The sequence below is a fragment of the Lagenorhynchus albirostris genome, chromosome 2, assembly GCF_949774975.1.
Source record: "Lagenorhynchus albirostris chromosome 2, mLagAlb1.1, whole genome shotgun sequence".
In the NCBI taxonomy this organism is placed as follows: Eukaryota; Metazoa; Chordata; class Mammalia; order Artiodactyla; family Delphinidae; genus Lagenorhynchus; species Lagenorhynchus albirostris.
This window is the reverse complement of record NC_083096.1, coordinates 174,421,455-174,438,843: the sequence shown is the minus strand read 5'-3', so window position 1 is coordinate 174,438,843 and position 17,389 is coordinate 174,421,455. Positions and strand designations below refer to the sequence as shown.

The 17,389-nt window shown below is 46.7% G+C and overlaps 2 protein-coding genes across 6 annotated transcripts in view; one reads left to right on the top strand and one right to left on the bottom strand.

Annotated features, from left to right (window-relative positions):
- The window catches only part of CASP9 (caspase 9), a 30,265-nt gene extending 20,444 nt beyond the window's left edge, over positions 1-9,821 (bottom strand). For all 3 annotated transcript variants that reach the window (XM_060141373.1, XM_060141375.1, XM_060141374.1), the window contains exons 1-2: positions 9,652-9,821; positions 5,542-5,938 (exon numbers count right to left, since the gene is read on the bottom strand). In XM_060141373.1, the coding sequence (XP_059997356.1) occupies positions 5,542-5,938; positions 9,652-9,783 (529 nt within the window). In that variant the 5' untranslated portion in view covers positions 9,784-9,821. The remainder of the gene's footprint in view (positions 1-5,541; positions 5,939-9,651) is intronic.
- Positions 9,822-11,768: 1,947 nt separating this feature from the next.
- DNAJC16 (DnaJ heat shock protein family (Hsp40) member C16) overlaps positions 11,769-17,389 on the top strand; it is a 38,588-nt gene continuing 32,967 nt past the window's right edge. For all 3 annotated transcript variants that reach the window (XM_060141369.1, XM_060141368.1, XM_060141370.1), the window contains exons 1-2: positions 11,769-12,086; positions 13,923-14,107. In XM_060141369.1, the coding sequence (XP_059997352.1) occupies positions 13,941-14,107 (167 nt within the window). In that variant the 5' untranslated portion in view covers positions 11,769-12,086; positions 13,923-13,940. The remainder of the gene's footprint in view (positions 12,087-13,922; positions 14,108-17,389) is intronic.

Here is a 17,389-nt window from a genome sequence, read left to right as displayed (position 1 = left end):
TCTAAAAAAGCCAAACTCATAGAAACAGAGAGTAGAATAGTGGTGGCTAGCTGGGGAAGTGGGGAAATGTTGGCCAAAGGGTACCAACTTCCAATTTTAAGATGGATACATTCTGAGGATCTAATGTAGAGCATAGTGACTATATTTAACAGTACTGTATTACATAGTTGGAAGTTGCTAAGCAAGTAAATCTTAAATGCTCTCATGACACATACACAAAAAGTGTTAATTATGTGAGTTGATGGATGTGTTAACTAGCCTTATCGTGGTAATCGTTCCATAGTATATCCATGTATCAAATCATCACCTTAAGCTTACACAATGTTATACGTCAATTATACCTAAATAAAACTTGAAATTTTTTTTTTACTTTTTACTTAAAAAAAGGGGGGGGCTTCCCTGGCAGTTCAGTGGTTAAGACTCCATGCTTCCACTGCAGGGGGCAGGGGTTCGATCCCTGGTCGGGGAACTAAGATCCTGCGTGCTGCATGGCGCGGCCAAAAAAAAAAGTAAAAATTACAAAAATAAAAAAAAAAATAGAAATAAATAAAAAATTTTCAAAGGTACACAAAGCAAAATGGTTGCTCTTGAGAGGTCCACAGGCCTCTGTAGAAGGAGTAAACAGACAAAGGTACCAAAATAAAGAGGTAGGGAAGGCTCGAGGCAGCAGTCACAGCACTAACAAAGGCAGGGAGGGGTACAAGAGCATGGCACGCTTGCGGACCCTCACGGAGGATGACATGGTCAGATGTACCATGCGTGAAAGCCGTTTTTCCCAAAATGACAGCTCCCGTGGGGACAAGAAGCACATATGGACAAGTGTGTGTGCAAAAGAATCAGTCATAGCCTGAGCATTACTGGGCATATGCCCATGTCTCCAGCACAAGGAGAAGGGGGGAAGCACATCCTCTCTGCTGCCCAAGGGAAGGAGGGGTAGATGTCCTAGCGCTGGCCCTTGCCAACTCAGAAATCACAGAAGGAAGCCAACCAGCCTGAGTGCTCGCCCAAGGCAAGGCCCCACGTGAAGTCTTTTCCAAGAATGGCTTCACTGACTGCTCGGAGCAGGCCTTGCAGCTGCGAAGGACTGTCATTTATCCCCAGCTGCCAGAGGGGAACTGGAGACTCAGAGAGCTTGACTGTTAATAGAAGGTGAACACACTCACCAGCTCCACGGTGAAGGGGCCAGGAGACCAGGTAGGGCTAAAAAGCCAACTTTCAAGAAAGTTTTAGCCCAGGTAAGCAGGCCACCATGATGGCCAATTTATGTTTATGTGTCAGCTCGACTGGACTACGGGGTGCCCAGATATTTGCTTAAACATTATTTCTGCGTATGTCTGGGAGGATGTTTTTGGAGGAGATGAGCATTTCAATCTCCAGAATGAGTAAACAGATCACCCTCCCCACGGTGGGTGGGCACCATCCAATCTGTTGAGGGCCTGAATGGAACAAAAAGGTGGAGGAAGGGAGAATTCACTCACTCTCTGCCTGACTTTGAGCTGGTCATGGGTCTTCTGCCCCCAGACTGGAATGTACAGCATCAGCTCTCTAGTTCTCAGGCTTCTGGACTTGGACCACAAATATACCGTGGGCTTTCTGGGTCTCTAGGAGAGCAGACTGTGGACCTTTCAGCCTCCACAATCACGTGAGCCAACTCCTTATAATAAATCTCTTTATACATCCCTATATCTATATTCTGTTTCTCTGGAGAACCCTGACTCATGCCGCCACCAACAGCTCTCCCAGCCCGCCCCCTGCAAGCGGTCCTGGCTGAGACAAGCAGTGACAAGGCATCATGTCCAAAACGAAGAAAGTTAATTCCATTCTGAAGGAAAAGGCATTTCCCACCGAACATCAAAAGACAAAGCCACCCACTCTGGTAAGTCCCCCAAAACACTGTATTCAATTTCTTTGAGGCACTAACCACAGCGGTGATTAAAGACCCAGCTATGCAGGCATGGATTGAATGTCTGACCCTCCCATGCGAAGGCATGGACTCTGCAGCTTTGTTTAATGCTGCGTCCCCAACACCAGGCTGATGCCTAGGTCTCAGCAAGTACTCAGTAAATATCTGAGCGAACTAATGAGTAAATGGCACAAAAACAGGAACAAGAAAGAGAATGAGAGAATTAGTTCTTTATGAGGCAGTAGATGGAGTGGATCTGGACTTTGGAGCCAGAGTCCCTGGGTTCAAATCCCTACTCTACCACTTACCAGCTGCGTGACATTGGACAAGTTATTCAGTCTCGGGGCCGCTACAGTTCCCATCTGTATTATTGGATAAGAGGAGCAACTACCAACCTCATAGGGCTGCAGTGATGCCTCAGTTCATTAGTACATGTGAGGTACATAAAACCCGACACATTTGACAACTTAATAAAAGTGAGCTCAGCTATGATTATTATTAACACTCATACTCCAGAGCAGTATGTATATACAATCCCAGCACTCTTGACATTTTAAGCCAGATTATTCTTTGTTATGCGGCTGTCCTGTGCATTGTAGGATGTTTAGCAGCAACGCTGGCCTCTACCCACTAGAGGCCAACAGCACTCACCCACCCTCAGTCGTAACAACAAAGTATGTCTCTAGACATTGCCAAATATCTCTTGTGGGGAGGGGAGATTGCCCCTCCCCCTTGAGAAACCTTGACCTAGAGCACACTTTCCCATATTAACTTATTAAAGGCTCTGAGAAGTCCAGCTGATGGCCCTAATCCTACTCATCCACTGGTATGACTACAGAACTCTTCCTTTGTGGGTCACCATGAAACCGACCTTGGGAAACATTCCTGTGCAGTACTTAGGAGCCTCCAGCCCAGCTCCTAAAAGGGACATCCTTCAGCAGATCATGGGTGGATGGGGCAGTCGCTCTATTAAGCCAGGAGACCAAGGCCCAAGTCCTAGCTCTGACCTTGAACTTGCTTTGTGACTGAGTTGTTCTCAGAGCCCAGCTTCCTCCCCTGTAAATGGGGCATGATAACAGAGGAGCTTGCCCTGTCTACCACTGCACAGGGTTGTTCTGATGACCTGAAAAGCACTGTGTATCAATATATACATTTTAAAGTGATCTTATTATTGTTATTATCATTTACCCTTCAGATTTAAGCTCCCACTGGGAAAAAATATTCACAACAAACAGGAAATAAAATAACTCACACAAGACCAGGAAGCTTTAAGTCAAGACTGTTGGCCCTAAATGACTCACACTGACATTTCCCCGAACAAGATAGCAACAGTTGGACTTTGTATTTTGCCTCCCTCCCTAATGGTAGAATAATTCCAGGACTGGTCTTCTTCCCCAGACCCTCAGTATGTATGTTTGTTTCTCTGCGTTAATGAGTCATCCAAAATTATGCAGTTATCCAGCACAGAAAACAGATACCACTTTTTGCCCATCACATAGGAAAAAATGTTAATACTCATTGTTGGCAAGAGTGTGGGAAAATGGTCTCCTTCACTTATGGTTGGTGTGATTATAAAATGGCATGTTTTTGAAGTCCAAGTTGGCAGCATCTATCAGATGGGAACATGTACACTTTAACCCAGTAATTCCATTTCTAGAAATGTATCCCCAGTCGGAGATAGATGAACATGCAAGGCCACTGCAGAAACAACACAAATGTCCATTAACAGAGGTTGGATAAATGAAATATAGTGCAAAGTACATGTGAGACCATACAGCAGAGCAGACAGTGGGGAAGCCTGGACTGCAGTCCTGTTTCCATCTCACTAACTACGTGATTTGGGGCAAGTCATTTCTCAATCTGTCACTCACTTTGCTCAACAGTAAACTGGGGAGTTCCCTGGCAGTCCAGTGCTAGGGCTCTGCACTTTCACTGCCGTGGCCTGGGTTCAATCCCTGGTGGGGGAACTAAGATCCTGCAAGCCGAGCAACACGGCCAAAAAACATAAACAAAACAAACAAACAAAAAAAACCCAGTAAATTGGGAAAACTGTAGCACCTACCTTACAAGAGAGTTGGTAAGATTAAATTAAATCATTTATTGAGGGGACTTCCCTGGTGGCGCAGTGGTTAAGAATCCGCCTGCCAATGCAGGTGATATAAGATCAAGCCCTGGTCCAGAAAGAACCCACATGCTGCAGAGCAACTAAGCTTGTGCTCCACAACTACTCAGTCTGCGCTCTAGAGCCCGCAAACCACAACTACTGAGCCCACGTGCCACAACTACTGAAGCCCGCACGCCTAGAGCCCGTGCTCCCCAACACAGGGGAGACATCACAATGAGAAGCCCGAGCACCGCAATGAAGAGTAGTCCCCGCCCGCCGCAACTAGAGAAAGCCCACGTGCAGCAACGAAGACCCAACGCAGCCAAAAATAAATAAATAAATAAATATATCATTTATTGAGCACTCCAGACAGTGCCTTGCAAAAAGTAAGCACTCAGTAAGGTTAACCATTACTACTACTATTATTATTAGCATCCATGCAATGGCCCACTAGGCATCCATGAAAAAGGATGTGCTGGATCTCCATGTGCTGCCATGGAAACGAAGCCCTAACAAAAAACCACATGTCCATCAACAAGAGATGGTTAAATAAATTGTGGATGATTCAGAATAAGAACTACCTTGTAATGAAAAAGAACTAACTACTGATATGCACAACCACATGAATGAATTTCACAAACATAATGATGGCAAGAGAATCCAGACTCAAAGTTTACATAGGATTTCATTTATATTGAAGTTCAAGGACAAGCAAAAGGGATCTATGACAACGGAGCTCAGAATAGTGATTCCCTTGGATGGGGTAAGAGTGGGAATAGACTGGAAAGAGGTACAAGAGAGTGTGATAGGACACCAGAATGTTCTATGTCTGTTTTTTGTTTTGTTTTGTTTAAATTCCTTAAGTAGAAAATGCAATTTTTTAAATTTAACTTTATTTTTTTAATACAGCAGGTTCTTATTAGTTATCTATTTTACACATACTAGTGTATATATGTCAATCTCCATCTCCCAATTCATCTCACCACCACAACCCCCCACCACCCCCACAGAATGTTCTGTGTCTTCATGATCTGGGGTTTGGTTATCTGTGTGTACCCATAGGTAAAAATCACCCAGCTGCACTCTTTGGATTTCTGCATTTTACCGGATGCAGCTTTGTGACCTTGGGTGATGACTTAACTTCCCTGAGCCTCAGTTTCCCGTGCCTTGCAGGGCTGTTGTGAGGGAAGGAGGTAAGGGTATGTACGGTGCCTGCTTGGGGCAGCTGCCTCCCTCCTGCCCCCAGGCCTGGGCTAGTCCATACCACCCACCTGGAGCCAAAGGCAAAATCCTAAACAATAGCTTGATCTGGAAATACTGATCAAAACCTCCAACATCCAAAACAGACTTCAACGCTTGCTTTTCAGAGCAGGGGCTCTCCTGAAGACCTACCAGAACAGTCCACCCATCCCCTATGAGTACTCAGAAAGACAACAGCAAAATTAAATTAAGCCTCACCCTACCCAGCTGTACCACTGGTCACTCCTCAATGACCGCTCAGCACACCCACCCACCACCCACTCTTGGTACTCACGGATTTCGCTGAATCCTCCAGAACCAATGTCCACTGGCCTGGGGGCCTCTGGTCTGAGAACCTCGGGCCTGAGCTTGGCTGGCCAGAGCTCCTCAGGCCCCAGCACCACCGGAGCGAGTTTTCCTGGGCTCGGCCTCGACGGATCCTGCTCCGCCCCTCTCAGCTCCTTTGGCTTGAGGCTCACTGGTCCGAGCACCACAGGCTTGAGGTTCAGGGGTCTGATGGCCTCTGGATCCTGCTTTGCTGCTTGTCTGCTGGTTCTCAGGAACGAAGCCAGAGTCTCCTGGCCTGTGTCCTCTAAGCAGGAGATGAACAAAGGAAGGGCCTGACTCCCTCGGGTCTCTAGATCTGTGATCAGCTGCCTGGCCTGATCTCGCCGAGACCCAGAGCCTGCCCGCTGTTTGGAAAGAAAGACATGGCACTATTATCCACGTGCCTTCCTGCGAATCTCACCCTGTCCCCCCATTCCCCATCTACCTAAGTCTAAACAATCAGGCACCTCTGCAAACATTGAGCCTGTAGTTGCACTGAGCGTGTGCCACCTGCCAGTCTTTATCTCTTCAGTCAGTATGTTGGAGGTGTCTGCGGTGTGCCCAGCACCGTGCCAAGTGCTGAAAATGCAGCAGCAAAGCGTCGCAGTCTTCAAGGACCAAACGTCTAGCGGGGGATGTGAACAGACACATCAACGGCACAACAAAGAGAGAAGTGACAGAAGGGAAAGCACATGGGGCTGGAAGGGTACAGGGGCACTCAACTCAGCCTTGGGGCGTCAGGGAAGCCTCCAGGAGGGGCTATCTTAGCTGAGACCCCAGGGAACATTAGGAAGTGAGTAGTGAATTCAGAGAAATGAGAGACATAAGGGGGGAGACAAAGTGAGAGAGGAGACCTTTGCACTGTTGTGTCAAGAAAGCTGTGGAAGCCACTGAAGAGTTTTAAGAAGGGAGTAACGGGGACTTCCCTGGTAGGCCAGTGGCTAAGGCTCTGCGCTCCCAATGAAGGGGGCCCAGGTTCGATCTCTGGTCAGGGAACTAGATCCCACATGCCGCAACTAGGAGTTCGCATGCCGCAATTAAAAGTTCCCGCAAGCTGCAACGAAGATCCCGAGTGATGAAACTAAGACCCGGTAGAGCCAAATAAATAAACAAATAAAAAGAAGGGAGTGACAGAGTCAGATGCCTTTTAAAAAATCATCCTGGGACTTCCCTGGTGGCACAGTGGTTAAGAATCCACCTGCCCATGCAGGGGACACAGGTTCAATCCCTGGTCCGGGAAGATCCCACATGCCGCGGAGCAACTAAGCCCAAGTGCCACAACTACTGAGCCTGCGCTCTAGAGCCCACGAGCAACAACTACTGAGCCCGCGTGCCACAACTACTGAAGCCCGCACACATAGAGCCCGTGCTCTGCAACGAGAGAAGCCACCACAATGAGAAACCCATGCACTGCAATGAAGAGTAGCCCCCACTCGCCGCAACTAGAGAAAGCCCGTGCACAGCAACAAAGACCTGTCACAGACAAAAATAAATAAATAAATTTATTTAAAAATTAAAAATAAATAAATAATAAAAATTTAAAAATCATCCTGGGGGTAGGGTGGACAATGGCAGGGAGTGGGCCATAGCCAAGTCAGTTGGTGGCAGAGACTTTGCAGCTGGAATGGAGAAAAGCGAGAGGACATACCAGAGAAATAAGGAGCGGAAATTGACAAGACTTGGGCATTGATCGGGTGGACTGTGAAGTTGCAGGAATGGTCCAGGTTGACAGGTGTCAGGATGGTGGTACCAGACAACGAGACGGGGATCAGGTTATCTGCTGGTTGTCCTTTGAGGCCCAGCTCTGGGCAAGTTCCACAGGGATAAGACATCACCCTGTCCTCAAATATCCTACAGCACCGTGGTCCAAGAGAACTTTCCAGGATAATGGAAATGTTATCTGTGCTGTCCAATATGGCAGCCATCAGCCACACGTGGCTACTGAGAACTTGGGTCATATGACTGAGGAGCTGCATTTTTTGTTCAGTTTTAATTACTTCATATTTACATTGAAATAGCCACATGTGATTTATGGCTCCTATATGGAATAGCACAGACCTTCATTGAGAAGGTAATTCTCATTAGCAAAATTAGCTGCATGCTTACTTCTCTGCAAGTAAATCGTGGTGTTTTGGTTTCTCTCAACATTTACTGAACACTCACAGACACTGTGTTAAATGCATCATTTCATTTAGTCCTCCTCAACAAACTTAAGGGGTTAAATTACAATTATCCCCACCTTATGGATGAGAGAAACTGAGTCTAAGAAAGGTGCTGCAACTTGCTAATATGTAACAAAGCCAGATGACAGCCCAGATCCATGTGGTTCCGCCATACTAGGGGTGGCAAAATGGTGGCCCATTGTTCATAAGACATTCTTTAAAAATTCCAAATTTGTTGCTAACATTTTTTTTATATTGGAGTATAGTTGATTAACAATATTGTGTTAGTTTCAGGTATACAGCAAGGTGATTCTGCTATATACATACAAGCATCTATTCTTTTTCAAATTCTTTTCCCCTTTAGGTTATTACAGAATATTGAGAAGAGCTCCCTGTGCTATTTTTGCTAACATTTAAAATCAGGGAACTCGACATCGAAATCAAGATTTCCACCTTCTCGGGAATTCCCTGGTGGTCCAGTGGTTAAGACTCTGCGCTTTCACTGCCAAGGGCCTGGGTTTGATCCCTGATCAGGGAACTAAGATTCCACAAGCCACACAGCGTAGCCAAAAAAAAAAAACCCTAACCTGGCAACACTGGGCCAACATTCTGGTATAACCATACTCATCTGGAGCTGGGGGGCAGGGCAGAGGCTGCCCGCTCTAGTGCCCACCCATTGGGCCTCCAATGACATTCGAGTTTATGACTCCTGTGAATGTACCTGATGGCAAGGGTATGGCCTCAAATCACTTCCACTCCTCAGTACACAGCAGATGCTCATAAGACTTCTTGTAATATTATTATTCATTGGCAATTTTCCATATGATATTTATCCTATTAAAGACTTCCTCACTGGATCAGGCCAAGTTCCTGGATGATGCAGAAACTGGCCTGCAAGCAGCCCACAGGGCACTGTGCAAGGGCCTCTAGGAAGCCACACATTCCCACTGTATCTTCTGGTAAAAAATACTTCCTGTGGGCTTCCCTGGTGGCGCAGTGGTTCAGAGTCCGCCTGCCGATGCAGGGGACACGGGTTCGTGCCCCGGTCTGGGAAGATCCCACATGCCGCAGAGCGGCTGGGCCCGTGAGCCATGGCCGCTGAGCCTGCGCGTCCGGAACCTGTGCTCCGCAACGGGAGAGGCCACAACAGTGAGAGGCCCGCGTACCGCAAAAAAAAAAAAAAAAAAAAAAACCTCCTGTTCCCTCCTGACCTCACAGGCCTGTGGGGAGAGTCAAATAAGCCAAAGACATGACAGTGCTTTTAAAGAGAACCTCAAATGTTTGACTTTATTATTCTCTTCATTACCTGCAGTAGGCCCCTCATCTCCAAACCCCTTACAAGACATAATCGTAACTCATGAGGGGCTGGCCAAGGAGCACAGGGCACAGCCAGCTACCATATGATGTGCCCTCACTCTGTGCCTGAAACTTTACTGTTTCACACCCGTTATCTCTTTTAGCCCTCAGGACAGTACTGCTGTTGTCCCCACTTCACAGCCCAGGACACTGCAGATCGAAGAGGATACAGTGTCAGGCAGTCTGACCGCCCAAATGGGTTTCCTGAACCTCCACGTTAGAAGAGGAAAAAACAGTACACCGCTGCAGCAGCTAACGGTGTACTCTGATGGAATCGCTTTAGCAAACCCTCGAAAAGGCGTTTGGGGTTGTTTGGTTCCTCTGGGCAATTTAGTGGGCTCGACGCCCTGCGGGAAAACGGGGTTCCCTGACAATGGTTCCCCAAAGGGAGCGGGTACTGCGTGGCACAGACGCGAGAGGAGAGGGCGGGAGCTCGGCCATTAAGTCACGGTGTGGCTTCAGCAACCCTCTCCGCGCGGCCTCGCTGTCCCCATCTGTGACCTGAAGTGTGCGTGGCGCGGGAAGCTGGGGGCGCCGGCTGGGGGGGTGGTGGGCCGCACCTGGATGTCCTCGATCATGTCGGGGGTGAAGAGCTCGCGATTCAGCAGAGCGTCCCAGAGCGCGGCCACCTGCAGCTCGCCGACCAGCCGCAACCGGGACTGCCGCAGGAGCCGCCGGTCAGCCTCGTCCATGTCGGGCAGACGGCAGAGGCCCCGGCCGCCTCTGAGCGCTTCCGGGTTTCGGCCGCCGAGCCCCGCCCTCTCCTCAGGACCTGCCCCGGGACCTGCTACCGCGTTCCGCCCCGCCCCATCTCCCCGCGCCCCTGGGTCCCGCCCCCAGGCACCGCCCTGGAAACCCACCCCAGCGTTACTGCACCGCCCCTCGGCCCCGCTACCTCACTACCTCTAGCCCATCGGCTCCGGCCCCGCGCCCTGCCACGCCCGCAGGGTGCGACCCGCCCCCAGGGCACACCCGCGCAGCTCCGTCAAGGGCCTCTGCGGGAATTCATTACCACTTCGCTTTCGCAGACTCGGAGTGGGTTACTCTTCTAGTAAGAGACTGTCATGCCTGGAGCGATGGTCTGTCCCGCCCCATTCGACCCTCTCCTGGGCATCATTCCCCTCTAGCCCCCTGCCCTGCCCCCAATGAAACCATAAGTCTCCGCCCCGTGCCCAGATATCCTGGTTTATTTTGCCAAACTTGTCTCATGCAACCAAGTCCACCTTATAGGTCTCCCATTCCCCTCTTCCCTCCCTCCCACCCTAGCACCTCCCACAAAGAAAAAAACCGGCAGAAATCATGTCCTCTGATCCGTTTGTACGGCTCATTTCCTCATTTCAAAAATTGCTCCTATGTCAACTATAGTTCAATTAAAAAAACATTGTGCTAGCCACTTTACATTGTATTACCTCATTTCTCCCTGACTACAATCCTACCAGGGTGATAGTCTTTTCCTCCATTTCCCAGATGTGGACGCTGGGGCTGTAGGAAGTGAAGTCACTGTTCAAGATCACAGAGGTAGTAAGTGGCAGAGGCGGGTAGGATTTAAACCCGAGCCCAACTCAAGGTCCACACACAACCGGGAATCCACTTTAGAATGTATTCTCTTGAGCAGTGAAACCTCAGCCCCATTCATCCATTTATTCCCGAATATTTGTTGAGATCTTATCTGTGCCAAGGTCTGTAGAGGCACCAAGAATATAGAGACGAACAAAACAGACTTTAAAAGGCCTGCTTTTATTTATTTATTTTGGGCTGTGTCAGGTCTTCGTTGCTGCGCGCGGGCTTTCTCTAGTTGCAGCAAGCAGGGGCTACTCTTTGCTGAAGTGCTCAGGCTTCTCATTTCGGTGGATTCTCTTGTTGCGGAGCACAGGCTCTAGGCGTGCGGGCTCTAGGGCTCATGGGCTTCAGCAGTTGTAGCGCGTGGACTCAGTAGTTGTGGCGCATGGACTTAGTTCTTCCGCGTCGTGTGGGATCTTCCCACACCAGGGATCAAACCTGTGTCCCCTGCATTGGCAGGTGGATTCTTAACCACTGCGCCACCAGGGAAGTCCAAAAAGCCCTGCTTTTAGGTGCTTACATTCCAGTGGGAGGAAACAGATTATAAGCAATATAAATAAATAAAAGATACAGTATGTTAGATAGTGATAAATGCACAGGAGATAAAGACTAAATAAGCAGGGCAGGAGGACATGAAATGTCTTTCTTTACATCCCCAAGGAACCTATGTCATTGGCTCAATGAAAGTTTACCTCACTCACTTGTGCCTCTCCTCCACCGCCCCCACCAGCATCACCATACACATATCCCTTTCCCGTGCTTAGGACAGGACCTGGTACATTCTAGAGTGGAGATCGCTTTTGGGTATATAGGATTAGGAGTCCTGGATTCTAAGCCTTGGGCAAGTCCCTGCCCGTCTCTGGGTCTCAATCTCCCCCATCAGGATACGGTGGAGTTGGACTAGAAACGATCTCTAAGGTCCCTTCCAACTCTGACGCTCTAGGATTCTATGAATAGGGTTAAAGAGAATATAGGGACCAGCGACTGCTTCCCCACCCCAGCAACTGTTGTTAGACAAGGGCCATCTCCTGGTAGAAGTGGAAACTCCTCCCTGGATAGGGGAGGTGTTTTGGCATCCCATCATGCATCGCGACTTCGCCTCGCTAGGAAGGACGTTTTAGCCTCTTTGGTCGCCACCATCCTTTTGGATCCAGCCGGAGCAGGAGCCTCGTTCCTATGACAACCGCGCCAGGTCCACGCGCAGACGGCGGGTAGCAAGGGTCAAAACAGATTTTCAAAGTTGAAGCCCTAGAACTGTTCAGTCCGCGCCTTTGGTGCGCCGGGCCTTTAAGTGTCACGTGACTGCCCTCCGGCTCGTCCCTCCTCTTTCCCCTCCCCAGGCCCCGGCGAGCGCTGGTGTGGACCGGAGGCTCTCGGCCCCGCGGAGTAACTGGAGCACGGACGTTGCAGCCGGTTAGGACGGTGCCCTTTCCAGGTAACTACTTCCCGGCGTGACGCGCGGAGCCGCAGACGCGGCGGGGCCGGGCGGGCTCAGGGATCTCCCGTCAGTTCCTCCTCGTTCCCGGTCCCCGCTGGGCCCGGGGGGAACCCGGAGCCGATAGGGCCTGGCCCAGGGTTCTCGGGGGCGGCGAGGGATGAGGCTGTCTCCTGGAGGGTTGCGACCTCCGGCGGGAGTTCGAGGCGGGGCTCAGAGCTAACCATGTCTTTGGGACCGGCTGCCTGGTCCGGGGTATACTGCCTGAGGGCGATAGCCTACCTGTTGGGCAGGTTGTTTCCTGCCTTGAGGCCGGCACCGTCGAGCTGTCAGCAAAAGAACACAGCCCCCCGGCACTTGGGCCCTCTAAGTGGAGGCGACTGACACAGTTGAATAAGGCACTGGTTGCACTGCATGGTAGAAAAAATAATGGCAGTAAATACCGCTAATTGGCTGCTGACCCCGTGCTCAGTAAATCCTTTACATACGTTTAACTCCCATTTTGATCCTTTCAAGGTGGTATTATTTACCCCCATTTTATGAAGGAGGACATGAGGCTTAGCAAGTTTTAAGTAATTTGTCCAAGGTCATAAAGTGGTAGAGGACAGACCCCAATGTTAGTCTGATTCCAGAGTCCATGTGCTTAATTAGTAGGTTCATCACCTTCTCAGTTTTTAGCGTGCTGTATGTGTTTTGTGAGAGAATAGGTTATAGATTGCCTTTACAGAAAAGAAACTAGTTTGTTTTAGGATCTTATTCAGCATGCTTGCAGTCCTAAACAGTGGCCATCAGATTAGTCAATTTCTTGAGGATTTAGACTCCCACTTGTCAAAATCCACAATGTTACAGCTTTGCCTCCCTTAAGTAAGATGTCATATTAGATACTTGATCCTTAAAATTTTAGTGATTTGTGAGAAACCAAGATATGGCCCTTGAAAAATCATTGTGTGATATCACAAAGATCATACTCCTGGAGTGTAAATGTCCCTGCAGTACAGCACTACCTTGTTCATTTACCAGCCAGGATTATTTCCAAAATCCACAGTGAATTCAGTCACTACACTCACCAGAGCTGGAGCTTTAACATTTGAAGACCATGCCTGGTCTACGATCTTTGCCATTAATCCCCCTTCACGTGGCAAACTAAAATTTTTCTCACCACTTTTTTTTCATCTGAGGTCTCCATTTGTAATGACAGTATTGCTAGTGATTAAAGAACAGCTTCTTATTTTCTTGTTTGAATGGGCATGGTGAGAAAGAATAGAATTGGGGCACACAAAGTTGTAACTGCAGTTTTTTTTTTAGAGTATTTCACTTTCATTCTTATACTTGTTTAACTCCCAAGAGCATCACAACTATCTCATTTTGTAGTTTTGCACATGGTAAATCTTAAGATTTCATGAATTTGTTTAGCATGTGCTCAGTGAGGTATTCTCTAACCACATATTTTAAGTTTAAACTATTATTGTTAGAATAAGTGAAATAGTGTATTTGAGATGTAGTTGCCTTGATTTCCCTGTGTATGTTTTCCCACGTTTGCTTATTATTTCTTCTTCTCATTCGTTTTCAGTCATTTCTGAAGCTTTTCTGATACAAGGATTTTGGAGAGTTGCTATTCTTATTGCTCATCTCTTCATCTATAATAGTTCTTATTTGTGATATTCAAAAATAGTAGCAAGATTGTTCATTTAAGAAGATGTGGTCAAACAGCTTGGCACTTTTCCTGCAAAGTATCTTTTGTTTTGTTTTTCATCTGTATATCTTATACCTTTACCTAGAAAGCAAGACTCTCCAGATTTCTACCACTAAAACTTACTGCCTCTTCAATCATTTCAGCTCTGGAAAGGAAGAGAAATGGAAGTGAAAAAGTTGAGCATTTCCTGGCAGTTCTTGATAGTTCTGGTTCTGATCCTGCAAATTCTGTCTGCGTTGGATTTTGACCCATACAGAGTCCTAGGGGTCAGCCGAACAGCCAGTCAGGCTGATATTAAAAAGGCTTATAAGAAGCTCGCCCGGGAATGGTAGGTGAAACAAAGAAATAGCAGTTTAAAATAAGCTAAGCAGTTTTAGCAGGAGAATGAAGCCTAAATTATGGTTAGCTTTTATTTGTCTCTGTTTCTGTGTTCATTAAATATATAATATATATTTGTCTAACGTATTTTATGTGGAAGGACTTGTATTCGTGTGATTCTAGAATTTTTAGTGATGAGATCCAAAGCCTCTGTTAACTATGAAACCCCCTGTTAGGAATTCTTTGGCTTAAAGAATTGCCTTGATACTGTTCACTTATTTAATGTTAAAGTAAGTAGGAGGAAACTTTAATAAATATATTTTTAATATATATTATAAATTATATATATATTTATATATATAGTCAAGAGTGGATAAGCTGCCCTTCCCATGATTCATAAAGTAACTCTTTTTTTTTTTTTTGCGATACGCCTGTCACTGTTGTGGCCTCTCCCATTGCGGAGCACAGGCTCCGGACGCGCAGGCTCAGCGGCCATGGCTCACGGGCCCAGCCGCTCCGCGGCATGTGGGATCTTCCCGGACCGGCGCACGAACCCGTGTCCCCTGCGTCGGCAGGCGGACTCTCAACCACTGCGCCACCAGGGAAGCCCCGTAAAGTAGCTCTTTATGAGTGCCGTTGCTAAACGGAACACTATCCAGTCCTATTGTCTAGATTATTAATTTTTAAGCTTTCAAAAAAATTTTATAGTAAGAGCTTTTGCCCTCAATTTAGTAAGAATATTCGAATATTCAGGAACTGAGTACATTACTTTAAAAAATTATCACATAGAAAACTCTTAATTTTACCTGTAGACATTGGGGAATAAGCAAGTGTTTGTGATTTAGCAGGCTAGCAATAAATTTAAACCTTATTTTGGACAAACATCAGTTTCTTCCACCGATGCCTTGGACATGACACAGTAGAAGCGCTAGATTATATAGCTGGAGGGGAGCAGCAGGAGGAGGAAGGGATGGTGAGGATACAGGCGGCTAAAGCTGGGTGGACCAACCAGAAGTAAGGAGAGGAAGTCTGGCATGGGAGCCATCATCAAGTACCTACTGCATGCTAGGCTCCAGGTTCTACGCTGTTTATCTCATTTAAACCTTATAATTACCCTTTGGGGGCGGATATTGCTGTCCCTGTTTTTCCGGGGAGGAACTAGGCTCACGGTTGGTAAGTCTGTATTACCTGTGGGTTCCATAGGTTGACCTTCCGCACCAGCAGGTAGTTTATTGCTGTTTTCTTTTTCTTTTTTTTTTTTTTTTGCGGTACGCGGGCCTCTCACTGTCGTGGCCTCTCCCGTTGCGGAGCACAGGCTCCGGACGCGCAGGCTCAGCGGCCATGGCTCACGGGCCCACCCGCTCCGCGGCATGTGGGATCTTCCCGGACCGGGGCACGAACCCGTGTCCCCTGCATCGGCAGGCGGACTCTCAACCACTGAGCCACCAGGGAAGCCCTGCTCTTTTCTTTTTTAATCACTTACCCATCTGGGCAGAAGCGAGAGTGAGTGGGTTAGTGTCTGGGTGGGTAGGAAGTTATGCAGGAGCAAAGCTGCCACGTGCAGATGACACTGCAGGCTGTGCATGACTGTGCCTGACACCATTTTTCTTCAGTGAGAGATGCGTCTGAGTATTCAGTTGGTTGCAGTAAAGGTGAAAGATAGTTTAAAATATACTTTTGAATGTTTTGAATATGTAACTATCTTAGACCATATATTCATATCATGAGGAACCCAGAATTGGATACTAAAAACACAATCTCTGATTATGCATGGCCTCTTTCCAGGGACTCTACAGCAAAGTTGCTTTTTTTTCTACATCATTTCAGACTCTTGCCTCTTTGTATTTAAAGCAAAATACATAAATCTGCAATTCATAAGGTAACAACATTCTTTTAGACACAGTGTGGCCTTTGAATTAATTCACAAGGTCGCAATATTCTTTTGGACAGGATATGGCCTTTGACACAATTTGAAAGCAGAAATGATAGCTTGGTTATGTGGGATCTATTAAAATGTACAGCTGTGACTTTTTCTATCTTCCAGAGCTAAAAAAGTTGTTATGATATTAATTAAATAAATCATATGCTTCTCCTCCTTAATTAGAGTCTCTCTAGGCATAATATGTCACCATAGAAAGTCTAAAATTTGATCCAATGAAAGTCTAAAATTTGACTTCACCTTTGTATTTTCACTGTACTATTATTTTCTGCTGTTTTGGCCATGGCAGCATTTTATCAATGAAACAGTTTGTTTCATTTCATAATGGTTTCATATACAGTCGGCCCTTGAACAACATGGGTTTGAACTGTGCAGTTCCATTGAGCCCCATGTTGTTCGAGGGTCAGCTGTACACTGAAAATAGCAGTTTCCCAGTTTGTCTTTTCAGAATGAGCTGTCACAGTGGGGAATGGTTCATTATTGAATTGGATTTGTAACCTTCCTCTGCTGTTTCACCACTTAATAGTATTTCTTACATTGCTCAAGAGCTTTCCCTTTGCTTGGTGAAACCTCTGGTGGGTTTTTTTTTTTTTTTGAGAGTTTTATTTGGCAAGAATTTTTAGGGCTTCAAGCCCGAGAGGCAGCATCTCAAGTAATCCTGAGAGAACTGCTCCGAGGAGGCGATGGGGGGAGCTAGGATATATAGAGGTTTTGCAACAAAGGGCAGGTAGTCCAGAAACCATATTAAATTACTTTTGATCTCAGAAAAACTGTTTCTCTCCCAATAATTAAGTGTTATTATCGGTACTTTTCTTTTGTCATCTACACCGGCAGAATAACTCCTCCCACCCCAAGAAAAAGGCATCATAAAATTTGATTTGAAGCAAATGGGTATAATGTAGTCATTCACCCCAACAGTAATTGATTGATCTGATACTTTCCTATATTACTTTTTCTACCTTTGTTTTTTTTCCCTTAAAGGTAGCGTTAGACAGCCAGTAGATACCAAGTACAGTATTTTCTTCACTTTGAAATTTAAAGGGTGTGTATAATATTGTAGTCTGTGAAATGTTTCATGTACACTGAAAATAGCATTAGATGGTACTTTCCTAGAGCTGAATTTATCCTTTTCTAAATGTTTTCAACTTTGTGGTATCTTCCTGTAATAAGGAAAATATTCCTTAAAAGCTAAAACCGTCTTATGGTATCCTCCTTGTTCTTGGGCCTTGGATTCCTCTGTTTCAGGATCTGTGGTTTTAACCCAGGTCTCAATAGTCTGTCTTTGGTTCAGTCTCCTTAAAAGCTCCTTCCTACCCTTCCCTTCTTCCCCTACAGAGTTCTGTATGTTAAATC